The 11,107-nt window shown below is 53.7% G+C and overlaps 1 protein-coding gene across 3 annotated transcripts in view; it reads left to right on the top strand.

The window, feature by feature from the left end:
* Spns2 (SPNS lysolipid transporter 2, sphingosine-1-phosphate) overlaps positions 1–11,061 on the top strand; it is a 37,413-nt gene extending 26,352 nt beyond the window's left edge. Inside the window, exons 4-13 of one of the 3 annotated variants that reach the window (XR_008719005.1) lie at positions 3,524–3,675; positions 3,879–3,945; positions 5,413–5,555; positions 5,765–5,917; positions 5,997–6,186; positions 6,319–6,384; positions 8,396–8,494; positions 8,577–8,740; positions 9,106–9,266; positions 9,703–11,061. Coding sequence is in view for 2 of the 3 variants with exons in the window: in XM_055597275.1 (XP_055453250.1) it covers positions 3,524–3,675; positions 3,879–3,945; positions 5,413–5,555; positions 5,765–5,917; positions 5,997–6,186; positions 6,319–6,384; positions 8,396–8,494; positions 8,577–8,740; positions 9,220–9,262 (1,077 nt within the window). In the remaining variant the exon portion in view is untranslated. The other 2 variants (XM_055597275.1, XM_055597273.1) reach the window with 2 other exon arrangements.
* The last annotated feature ends 46 nt before the right edge of the window (positions 11,062–11,107 follow it).

Below are 11,107 nucleotides of genomic sequence, written 5' to 3' on the forward strand. Positions count from 1 at the left end.
AGAAGAAGAAGAAGAAGAAGAAGAAGAAGAAGAAGAAGAAGAAGAAGAAGAAGAACAAGAACAAGAAGAAGAACAAGAAGAAGAACAAGAAGAAGAAGAACAAGAAGAAGAAGAACAAGAAGAAGAAGAACAAGAAGAAGAAGAACAAGAAGAAGAAGAACAAGAAGAAGCAACATCTGTCCTCAAGAACTTTCTGTCCATCCCTTCCTTGAGGGCTGGAAAATGAAACAGTATCTTCAGGCTTCCACCTTCATGATGTGCAAAGTGCCAAACATTGAAGGGGAACTGTCCCTTTGTGTTCCATGGATTCCAGGAAGGCTTCCTGGAAGGAGGTGACATGAATCTAGCAGACATGACTTGGAAGCCAGGACCTACAGTGATAAGGACACAGGCAGGGGACCAGACCCAGAGGTGCAGGGATGGTGGATGGTGTTGAGAGAAAGGCAAGGGTGTCATGGCAAAAGGAAGGCGGAGGCCAGGTCAAGGAGGGCCTTGAGTGCCAGGATTGAGGCTGAGCCCTTCTTGCTATGATAGTGCTGAGCCCTGGAAGAGTCCAAAGGACAAGGAGGAGCCAGATGCTCAGAAGTGGATCAGACAGGTCTGTAGGGCAGCCTTTGCTCCAGGGAGGTGTCAACTCCAGACCCACTGCAGAATGGATCCTGGTGGCCACTGTAGAAACAAAGGCTAGTCCAGGAGTCTTCGGTGCTCTCTGAGCACGGTCCCTGGCTGGGACTGCTTCTGGGACTGATCAATGAGTCTTGATGCCCTCTCTGTAGGGGAGAAGAGATGAGTAGAGGCAAAGAGAGAAACAGTTCACTTTCAATTGCTTTGTGAACTCACTGTGATCACCATCCAAGCACCACAGGGGCTTTTGGGGGACATTGGAAATGTGACTTTAAAGTTAATTTGGTATAGAAAATACTTCAATCAGCCAAGAACAATGAAAAAATAACAGTGAATGGGCTTGCCCTATCAGTTGTTAAAACAATGAACATTATGGCTAAAGCAACCAAGGGACAGACTAAGTAAGGACTGATCCATGAAGCGAGTCCCTGGGGAGTGAGGAGCCAGAGCTGGCTGAGGGCATATCTCTCACCAGTGGCACCAAGGAAAATGGGTGACCCCTCATGACTGAAAAATCAGTTATGGAACTATGTCAACCATGATGCAGAATAAACTTCAAGTGAGGATGTGAAAGCCAAAACAAGACTAAGGAACCTCCACTATAAACCAACAAGAAAAAGACAATAACTGATGGGAAAATAAGCAAAGGGTTTCCAGGGCGTTCCACATGCCCAGTGGCGGATGAGTGGAGGAAGAGGTATCTCAGCCCCTGGAGGAATCAGAGAAATGAAGAGCAGAACAACAGCAAGATACCATTTCACACCAATCAGATCATCAGCAATTAAAGCTGACAATGCGAAGTGTTGGTACAGCTGTGGGGACGCTAAGATGCCTGCTGTTGGTGGGAGCGGATATTGGAAGAGCCTCTTTGGAGATCACAATGGCAAGATACTGTAAATTCCTGCTGTGTCCCTGCATAGCCCAGCTTCTGTCTGGAGGGACACAGCCAAGAAACACTCCAGTGTGTGGACAAACAAGTGTGAGGATTCTCCTAGGGGACAGGAAAAAAAAAAAAAAGATGAAAAGAAAGCTCAGTGGTTAGGGGGACTTACTGCTCTCCATACAGTGTGGCTCTGAACCACCTATGATTCTAGCTCCAGGGCATCTATCTTCCTCCTCTTGCCCTCTGGCCTCTGGCACAGCATACACACACACACACACACACACACACACACACCACAAACACTCTTGCATACACATAATTAAAAATAAATCTTTAGTGCACGCCTCTAATTCCAGTACTTGCAAGGCAGAGGCAGGCAGATCTCTATGAGTTTGAGGCCAGCCTGTTCTACAGAGCGAATCCAGGACAGCCAGAGCTTTTCAAAAAGCAAAACAAAACAAAATATTTAAAAGAAAGAAAAGAAAGGCCAGAAAGATGGCTCAGTGTATAAGAGTGCTTGAGTCAGAGCCCAGCAGTCTGTGTAAAAGCCAAGTGTGTGTGCTCCTGTAACCCCAGGGCTGGGACAGCTGGCTTCTGGGGGCCCACTGAGTCCGGGTTCAGTGAGACACCTTATTTCAAAAAATAAGATGGAGAACAATGATAGAGAATGACTCCTGGTATCTCTGTGTACCTGCACTCACTCATGCACACACAAGGAGAAGGAAGGAAAGAAAGGATGACTCGGGTGACCACCCTTGGGCCTGTGCAGATTCTCAAGGTGTGTTATATTGACTGGCTAGTGGCAGAAGGAGCTGATGCCAGTCATTGTTCATATATCTAAGAGATGATGAGGCATCTGTCAGTTTGTTGGAAGTGCTGGTTCTTGGGACATAAGTTTGCAGCATCGGCAGAGACGGCATCAATCTTGCAGGCCCCTGTGTGGGGTAGGGAAGGAGCTGTTTTGGCTAAAGTGCTGAGAAAGATTGATGTCCCTCTCCAAATTATTTTATACCCTAAATAGAAGAGGATGTTTTTGGAGCTGCAGTAGGCTTTCTTGAACAAGGCAAGGAGGAAAAGAAACCAAGATTTGACAACATCAAGTTAGACATCAGGAAGTCTGCGGATGGTGCAACTGGGTAAACAGAGGAAAGAAAAGGCTGAGAGGACATTGGTGACTCAGATGACAAGGACCTAGTCCTGGAATGTAGGAAAAGCTAATGTAGATCTATACAAAACAGACAAGACAACCCAAGAGAAATAGGCAAAGGCTGTGGGCAGTTGATCTTCAGGGAAAGGAACCAGGGAGAGAGATGAGGTCAAGGTGGAGGGTCAGCAGCCCCCAGCAGAGATAGCCGGGGACAGAGAGGTGGCCGGAAAGGGCTGGAGGGAGACAGCAGGGACAGCAGGGGAACGCTGGATGTGGGCACTGCTGGCCGGATGGGTGGGAAGGGTGGGATGGGGAAATCATTGCCAGCGGGGTTCTCCCTGGGCAGCTGGGGGCTGGAGGAGGGTGAGTCCACTTCAAAAGGGTCGGACCACTGGCAGCTGGCATGGCCACACCCTTCCCCCATTGCTGGCCTTTGATGTGTGCATGGCAGAGGGGCTCTGAGCCCAGTAGGCAGCTGTGCCCACTCTCCCCCCCACAGTGGGTCCTCAGTGTGGCCAGTGTGGTCCAGACTCCCTGCTTGGAGAGGAGCACAGAGCAAAGGTGACTTTGGAATCCTGAGGTGAAGCCAGAGATGCAAAGATGCCCCAAGTGGACAGTAGTCCCTGGTGCTTCTAGGAACCCAGAGCCCTGTCTTCTCCCAACCTGGGAATGACCAGTCCCAGTTACATTCATCATTTTGATGGTATCCCAGGGCCCTGCGTGGCCTGTGGCTATGGTCACTGCTGAGGCTAGTCCGACTTCATCTCCCCCCTGGCTCTTGGATCCTGCCGGGGCTACGGTGTAATGGGATAGGGATGAGCCAGCCTAAGAATGACCTGACCCTCAGCATTCTCTGTCCTCCTCCACAGTACTTCTGGCTGCTAGTCCTGTCCCGAGGGCTAGTAGGGATCGGTGAAGCCAGCTACTCCACCATAGCACCCACCATCATCGGTGACTTGTTTACCAAGAATACACGCACGCTTATGCTATCAGTCTTCTATTTTGCCATCCCACTGGGAAGGTAAGTATGGTGCTCCATGATTAGTGGGAAGAGCCCTAAGGTCCCCTCGAATTCACCAACACCTGCAGGAAGCAGACATGGAAGCAGGCAGCTATCGAGGACTCCTAGACCTGCTCTTCCACAGGCTGGCTGGGCGGGAGGAAGGCAAGAACTTCCCACTCAGCCTCGCTACTCTAGCCGACATAAGTCTGTCTTGTCTGCAGCGGCCTGGGCTACATCACAGGTTCCAGCGTGAAGCAGGCAGCCGGAGACTGGCACTGGGCTCTGAGGGTAAGGCCTCAGTCCCCTCCTGTTTCCTCCCCACTCCAGTCCTTATCCGCAGAGGCCAGGCTGAGACCTCCATGCTTCCTCTCTCTCTAGCCTGGACTCTAAGGCCTTGTCTCTCTAGATCAGTTCAGACTGAGGTATCAGGGGCATTAGACAGTCCTGCCATCACAGGGCCTCAGTCCAGGATTGGAACCCTATCCCCAACCCCCGGGAGTGGAGAGGGTAGGGATTCTCTCACCATGTCAGGAAATTCCAGGTCCACAGCGTAGCTTCCTGCTTCCAGCCTCTGTTCTAGGGCGAGGTTGGGACAGGACCTCTGTGTGAGGGTCCTTCGGCTCTGGAGCCACTTCCTGTTCTGTTGGAGGGTTGGGGCAAGTCACCAAGGCCCCAGGACAGTGCAATCGGAGGAAACAGAGATCCCCTGTCTCTCAGAGGACCGGAAGCTTAAGACAAAGTGTTTTTTCCTCAAAAGCAGGAAGGAAGCAGCCACCGTGGAATTTCATGACGGGGAGGGGGGTGAGCCATGGGGTGGCGATGGGGAGTGCCTGCAGAAGAGCCTCTCAGCTCACAACATCCAGACCCAGGGGAAACAATCTTCTCTTTTCTCCTGGGATGGTTGTTTGGTTCTGTGTGGAGAGAGGTTTGGGGATTTCATTTTTTGGTTTGTGTTTTAGCTTTTGGAGACAGGGTTTCCCTGTGTAGCCTTGACTGTCCTGGACTCCCTTTATAGACCAGGCTAGCCTCCAACTCACAGAGATCTGCCTGCCTCTGCCTTGCTGAGTGCTGGGATTACAGGCATGCGCCACTGCTATTGGCAGGGATTTCATTCTTCATGTGAGGTCAGACACAGGGAAGACCCAAAGCCCATAGAGGGCCCTGTAAAGAACAAGGCCACCTGCCTGGGCAGTCCCTCCCTAAGGTCCATGTTTAAGGGACACATCTTGGAACATTCCTACCCCAGGGGTTAAGCAAGTTAGTATATGGCTCTCTACCACCATGAATGAACTCTTCCACTCAAACACATCATTCCCTGTGTTTTTCACCTACCTGTCTTTTTTCCTTTATTACTCATCAACCCATCTGTCCACCCGTTCATGCGTGAGAGCATCTATCTATCCATCTCCTTGTTCTTCAGTCTATTCTCATCCATCTGTTCAGCCACCTCTCCCTCTCTGCCCTCGTTTCCTCCTCCTCTCTCCCTTTTTTTCCCTCATTCTTCCTTCCATTCCCAAACTTGGTCACTCTTCCTTGAACCTGTTTTCCTGTCCTGCCTTTGGTCTGGACTGTGCACTTTGAGCCCTGTAACCACTTCCCTGGCCTCATCCCCAGCGGCTTTGCTCAGCCCTTCTGTTACTCCGCTAGGCAAATATTATCCTAGGAAAAGGGCTTGAGCCCAGATGAGCTGCCTCAGCCCTCCTGTGGAGCACAGAGTCAATTTGGCATTTAAACTTCAATTTCCCATCCTACCAGGTATCCCCCGTCCTGGGCATGATCACAGGAACACTCATTCTCATCTTGGTCCCAGCCACTAAGAGAGGCCATGCTGATCAACTCGGGGGCCAGCTCAAAGCACGGACCTCATGGCTCCGAGACATGAAGGCTCTGATCCGAAAGTGAGTGCTGCCGTGTGTGCAGGGTGTGGTAGGAGGGGCCAGCTGACCTGCCACCCATGGCCTGTGGAGCTGAATGGCATTTGTTCCTGTACCCTGAACCCTCCCAGGCCTGTGAAAGAGCATTTCTGTCTGGGGGATGAGGCAGGCTCTGGGGACAGGCTGCCTCCTGGGCTGGCCGGCTCACTTTTCCTCCCTGGATTTTCCCCCAGCCGCAGTTACGTCTTCTCCTCCCTGGCCACATCTGCTGTGTCCTTCGCCACAGGGGCCCTGGGCATGTGGATTCCCCTCTACCTGCACCGTGCTCAAGTTGTACAAAAGACAGCAGAGACTTGTAACAGCCCACCATGTGGCGCCAAAGACAGGTAAAGCCTGGTAGCAAGGGACTGGATGCCTCTGTCTCAACCACAGCCTTGCTCAAATCACTGTTCTTTGTCCTTACAGCCTCATCTTTGGCGCCATCACCTGCTTTACTGGCTTCCTGGGTGTAGTCACAGGTGCGGGAGCCACTCGCTGGTGCCGTCTGCGGACTCAGCGTGCTGACCCACTAGTGTGTGCTGTGGGCATGCTGGGATCTGCCATCTTCATCTGCCTCATCTTTGTGGCTGCCAAGACTAGCATTGTGGGAGCTTATGTGAGTGCAGGGGAGGTTGGGTTGGGGATGGGCTAGAGGTGCAGTATGACTTGCTGGACCCTCTGTCCCCATAGAGATGGACTTATGTCCCTGCCCTGTGCCCCTCATGGTTGCTTTCTCCTCTGTGAATAGATCTGCATTTTTGTTGGGGAGACACTGCTGTTTTCTAACTGGGCCATCACTGCAGACATCCTCATGGTAAGCCAGGAAGGCCACAGTCACCTTGTGCTTAGAAAGTTTGAGTTTGAGAAGTGACTCAGGCTTCTAAACTTCATTGGGGTGGCTTGGAGGGTGGGTGAAGAGAAAGTAGTTCTTGTTGGTGGGAGAGGTGAACCCAGAGGCAGGAAGGGGACCAGAGATATATGGGGGTCAGATCTGGGAGGGCCTGGAAACAGAATTGAGCAGGTAGATGTTGGGGTGCAAGGGCAGCGTTGTCTCCAATCTCAGGTTTGTGGCTAGGAGGCTGGTGGTGCCAGGCTGGCACCGAGGTGGTGCTGCCTGCCAGCACTCCTCCCCCAGGAGTGGAGTGTCCTTGCATTCTGCTTTGCCAGCTCAGGCTGGGTCCCAGGCATGCCTGCTGAGTGCCTGCGGCTGGCTACACAGACAGAGGCTGTCTTTACGGGCCCAACAATGGCCTCCAGACCAGCAGGCCAGGGACAAAGGGTTGTCTGAGCAGCCTGCTTGGTCTTGTGTTCCTGGGTGGGGACAGGAGGGACAAGGGAGGGGCAGTGGGCCTAGTGACTTGTAGCTCTGAGTGAAGCAGGGTTGACAGGAGTGAGTGTGACTCCTGTCCTTGGCCCTTGTGGGGACCACTAGATGGGGGTCAGAAGACTCCGGAGGACTGGAGATGGAGTGGTAGGTGTGGGGCGTGGGGAGAAATACCTCTGGGCACGCAGGGCTGGTGCTCAGGCCTCTGTGGTTCCTCCATTCCAGGAAGCCCTCCTTGCTCCACTCTGCACTTTCCTACATGCCTGTGTCCCGCACGCACCCAGGCCTCTGTTCTCCTCCCATCTGCGCACTCTGGAGAGGAGGGGGGCACTCGGATACGTGCCTGAACAAGGAGCTGGGCAAGCTCAGGGCCAGGGCTGGGCCACTGCACTACCTGAGTGCGGGTGGCAAGACTCATCAAGCATCTTTGGGACTGGGCATCATGCCCTCTCCTGACAACAACCCCCTCCCCCATCAGCCCCTGAGAGCTGTCGGCAGGGTCTGGGTCCCAGGGAAATCATGTCCCAGTTTTAGTTAAGTGTCTAAGTGACTAATTAGTGGTGGAAATGGGGCCATGCTATACCCTTGGGTCTAGATCCTCCCTGCCCCCTCACCACCAGCAGGATACTTTGAGGATACTGGCTGCTCCAGCTGTGCACAGTGACAGGTGTCATGGACAGAGAGTAGCTGGAGCCCAGGGCAAGGGACACTGGTACTATGTCCTAGTCTCTGCCATCTGTTTTAAAGTGTCTAGTCCAGGACGGCCTTGGGCCCAGTGGTTCTTAGCCTCCTGCGTTGGGGTGCTTGAGTTCAAATAGAGGCTGTTAGGGGCAGGATCCTCGTTCACATCCTCTCTACCTCAGACAGCATAAGCCTTGCCAAGTCCTCATGGGAGGGAATCAAGACAGGTGTTTAGCTTATAGAAAGGGAGGGCAGGAAGCCTAGAGGCCAGAATCCTGTGTCCAGAGTTGCACAACTCCACATGTGATCCCCCAGAAATGAAGGTTGTCTCCAGGAGCATAGCAAGCTGAGGTCAGTCTGGGGTAAGCAAGAAGGCTCTATCTTTAAAAAAGAAAGAAAGAAAAGAAAAAGTGCCTCTGGGCATTTCAGTTCAATTCCTCCATGCTCCAAGAGCTCTGGCCTCAAGACCTGTGCTAACCGATGCCCAAATTGTGCTCCATGGCTGAATGTGGTAGGGAGGGAGGTTCAGATCCCCATCACTGAGGAGGAGGAGGTCCTGTCAGAGCCGTCAGGGTGATAGGGACTGCAGGTGCATGTGGGTGCTGCAAGATTCCATAGAGGAGGCTCTGATGGAGAAGAGGCCCCAAGGAGCTGACAAAAGCAGCCATGCCTATGTGGTGGGCAGGGAAGTACAGGGCTGGGTGGGATGGGTGAGGATACCAGGATGGGAAGCAGTGGGGCTTCGGAAGTGTCACAGCGGCAGAGACGAGCCTAGACACGGCCCTGGACCGTCTAGCCTGAGCTTCGCTTCCTCCTGCAGTATGTCGTCATCCCCACACGCCGAGCCACTGCCGTGGCCTTGCAGAGCTTCACCTCCCATCTGCTGGGGGACGCTGGCAGCCCCTACCTCATTGGCTTTGTGAGTGGCTGAGGGTGAGGCCTGCCTGGGGTGGGGCGCAGAAGATAGTCCTGTCCTGACACCTGTACCCCAATCTCCACAGATCTCAGACCTAATCCGCCAGAGCACCAAGGACTCCCCGCTCTGGGAGTTCCTGAGCCTGGGCTATGCCCTCATGCTGTGCCCCTTTGTGGTGGTCCTGGGTGGCATGTTCTTCCTTGCCACTGCTCTCTTCTTCCTCAGTGATCGTGCCAAGGCTGAGCAGCAGTGAGTAGGGTGGGGACGGGCATGCTGTGAACCAGGGGCTTGTGACAGCTTTTACCCTAGAGCGGGGGTGGGGGAGAGAGACAGTGGTTACTTTGTGCCCCTAGGCCGAGGTGACCTTCTGGAGGCCAGGCCAGCTCCATAACACTTGTCTCCAGGTCTTCCCATGCCCCCAGCCCAGCCCACGGTGGCCCAGGCTGGCAGATGCCAAGCCCTTTCCTGCCAGCTTTTCTCCGGAGTTAACAGGGTTTTAGAGTTGGGAACCCACCCTTCTCTCACTTTCTGACTTCTTTCTCTTCTTTTCTCTATTGCTTTCTCTCTCCTCTCCCTACCCCTGGGCTTTCCCACCTCCCCCTGGGGCTGACGAGGTCCCTGCCCAGCGCCTCCGGTCTACCGGCCCCAGTGATGCCACGTGCCAGAGCCGTGCCTGGGCCCAGTACCCGCTGATGTGCCACCCTGACCCCCGCCCGTCTCTCCCTCAGGGTGAACCAGCTGGTGATGCCGCCTGCATCCGTGAAAGTCTGAGGTGGTGAGTGCAGGCCAGGACGCCCCTGTGGGAGGAAGCCATGAAGAAGCAGGGAACAAAACACTTTTCAAGCCACCTCCTCCCTCAGCATATCCCCTCTGCCCTGGGTCTGCCCTCTTCCTTCTGAGGCGTTGACACAGCATCTGTGGATTTGTGGGAGCTGGCTTCTTCCAGTAAATTAGCTCCCTCCCTTTCCCTAGAAGGGCTGTGAGCACAGGTCAGCCCTGGAACGTGCCAGGAACTCCTGCTGTCCTCCTAAATTCTCCTAGACGTGTCAGGGTACGATTCCCACCCTGACGTTCCCAGCTGCCCTTGGAGGCTAAAGCTTCCTGGTAATGTAAAACCAGTCAGAGCATTAAGCACACAGCAGTGTCTAAAGCTAAGACATCTTTGGAACAATTCCCAAATCTCCACCTCTGACCTGACACCCCTCCTCCAGGTGCCGCTGGGACAATGAACTGCAGTTCGGATTAGGAGAGGTCCTCCAGCATCCTGGACCTGTAGGACTGTCCCAAAGCCTCCTGTGCGACTCACAGCTGGGTGCTCACCCTCTTTGGCCTAGGACTGAGTGGCCCTATCTCCAAGAAGAAGCTGCACCCTCAGTTAACCCGGAGGGCTATGTGTGCTGGAGCCACTTAGCTGGACACAATTCCAGCCCTGGTTGGGGCCAAGAGAGAAGCCAGCCTGCAGTGGGTATTTGGGGAGAACCTGGCCTGCCCTTCTCAAGGGATCCTGAGGGAGCCCCTGTCCTCCCTGACAGTGGAGCCAAGGAGCTGGAGCTTCCTCCATTGTGTGCCACGCCAGGCACCCTCCACAGCTTTGAAGAAACAGGTCTTGGGCTGTACAGACATGGCCCAGGTGTCAGGACCTCAGTTCCGGTTCCAAAGTCCCCCAAATGCCCTGGTGTATGGGACCACGTCCCCACTTTTAGGCTCTGACCTTGGGGACAACAAATTTGGCCTGGTATCCACCCCACTTTTAGCTGGGTACCCACTGCTGGATAGGACAGTCACCGGAGAGGATACTCCCAGGTGGGACGACCCCTTTGGAGGCAGCAGCAGCACTGGAGGTGAAGGCCCTGGCAGCAGGCAGCTGCACCAGGGGCTGAGAGCTTGAGGATCTACTTCCTCACCCCAACCCCTGTAGCCCCCCCAGAAGCCCCCCTCTCCTAAAGGATGACCACCATAGCCCTTCCAATTAGTCAGATCGGCTGCCGAAGGCAGTTCCCAGCTGTCCATACTGCTTCTTGACCTAGGGTATTTAACTGCTGGAGACTGCGCATACTCCAATTGACTCGTGGGGCAGGCTTTTACCCATATACCCTTCACTTGTCTGCAGCCACCTTAGCCACCTCTGGGCACTTATCCCCAGCTTCACACTCCCTGCACGTCGTGACCGAGCTGGCTCTGGTCCTGTGGTACCGTTGTAACCTACAGGAAACTTCTAGAACCAGCTTGGGCAACAGTCCCTGTGGCTGTCCCCCACTTGCTGACTGTGGCTTTAGTGGCATAGTGGTACCAACCCCACAAGTTCTGGGGCACCCTAAGGGTTTGGATGTGGGTGGGCAGAGGGTGCTAGCTCTAAAGACCAGCCTGGCTCCCTCCCTAATCCCAGCAGGGGCCCCAGCGATGTTTTCTTGTTGTACAAGAACCAGGTCCAAGTGTTGCCTCCTCTTCCTTCCGGAAGCTGAACTGCTCCTTTATTTTTTAGAGCTGCTGATTGTGAATTTCAGAGTCTTAAGAGAGAAGCCAAATATATATTCCTCTTGTAAATGAAGAAATAAACCTATTTAAATGTTTGGGTGGCTCTCCAGTGAACATCTTGGGGAGGGGCAGTACCCACTT

The sequence above is a fragment of the Psammomys obesus genome, unplaced genomic scaffold (assembly GCF_907164565.1).
Source record: "Psammomys obesus unplaced genomic scaffold, mPsaObe1.curated_primary_1811, whole genome shotgun sequence".
In the NCBI taxonomy this organism is placed as follows: domain Eukaryota; kingdom Metazoa; phylum Chordata; class Mammalia; order Rodentia; family Muridae; genus Psammomys; species Psammomys obesus.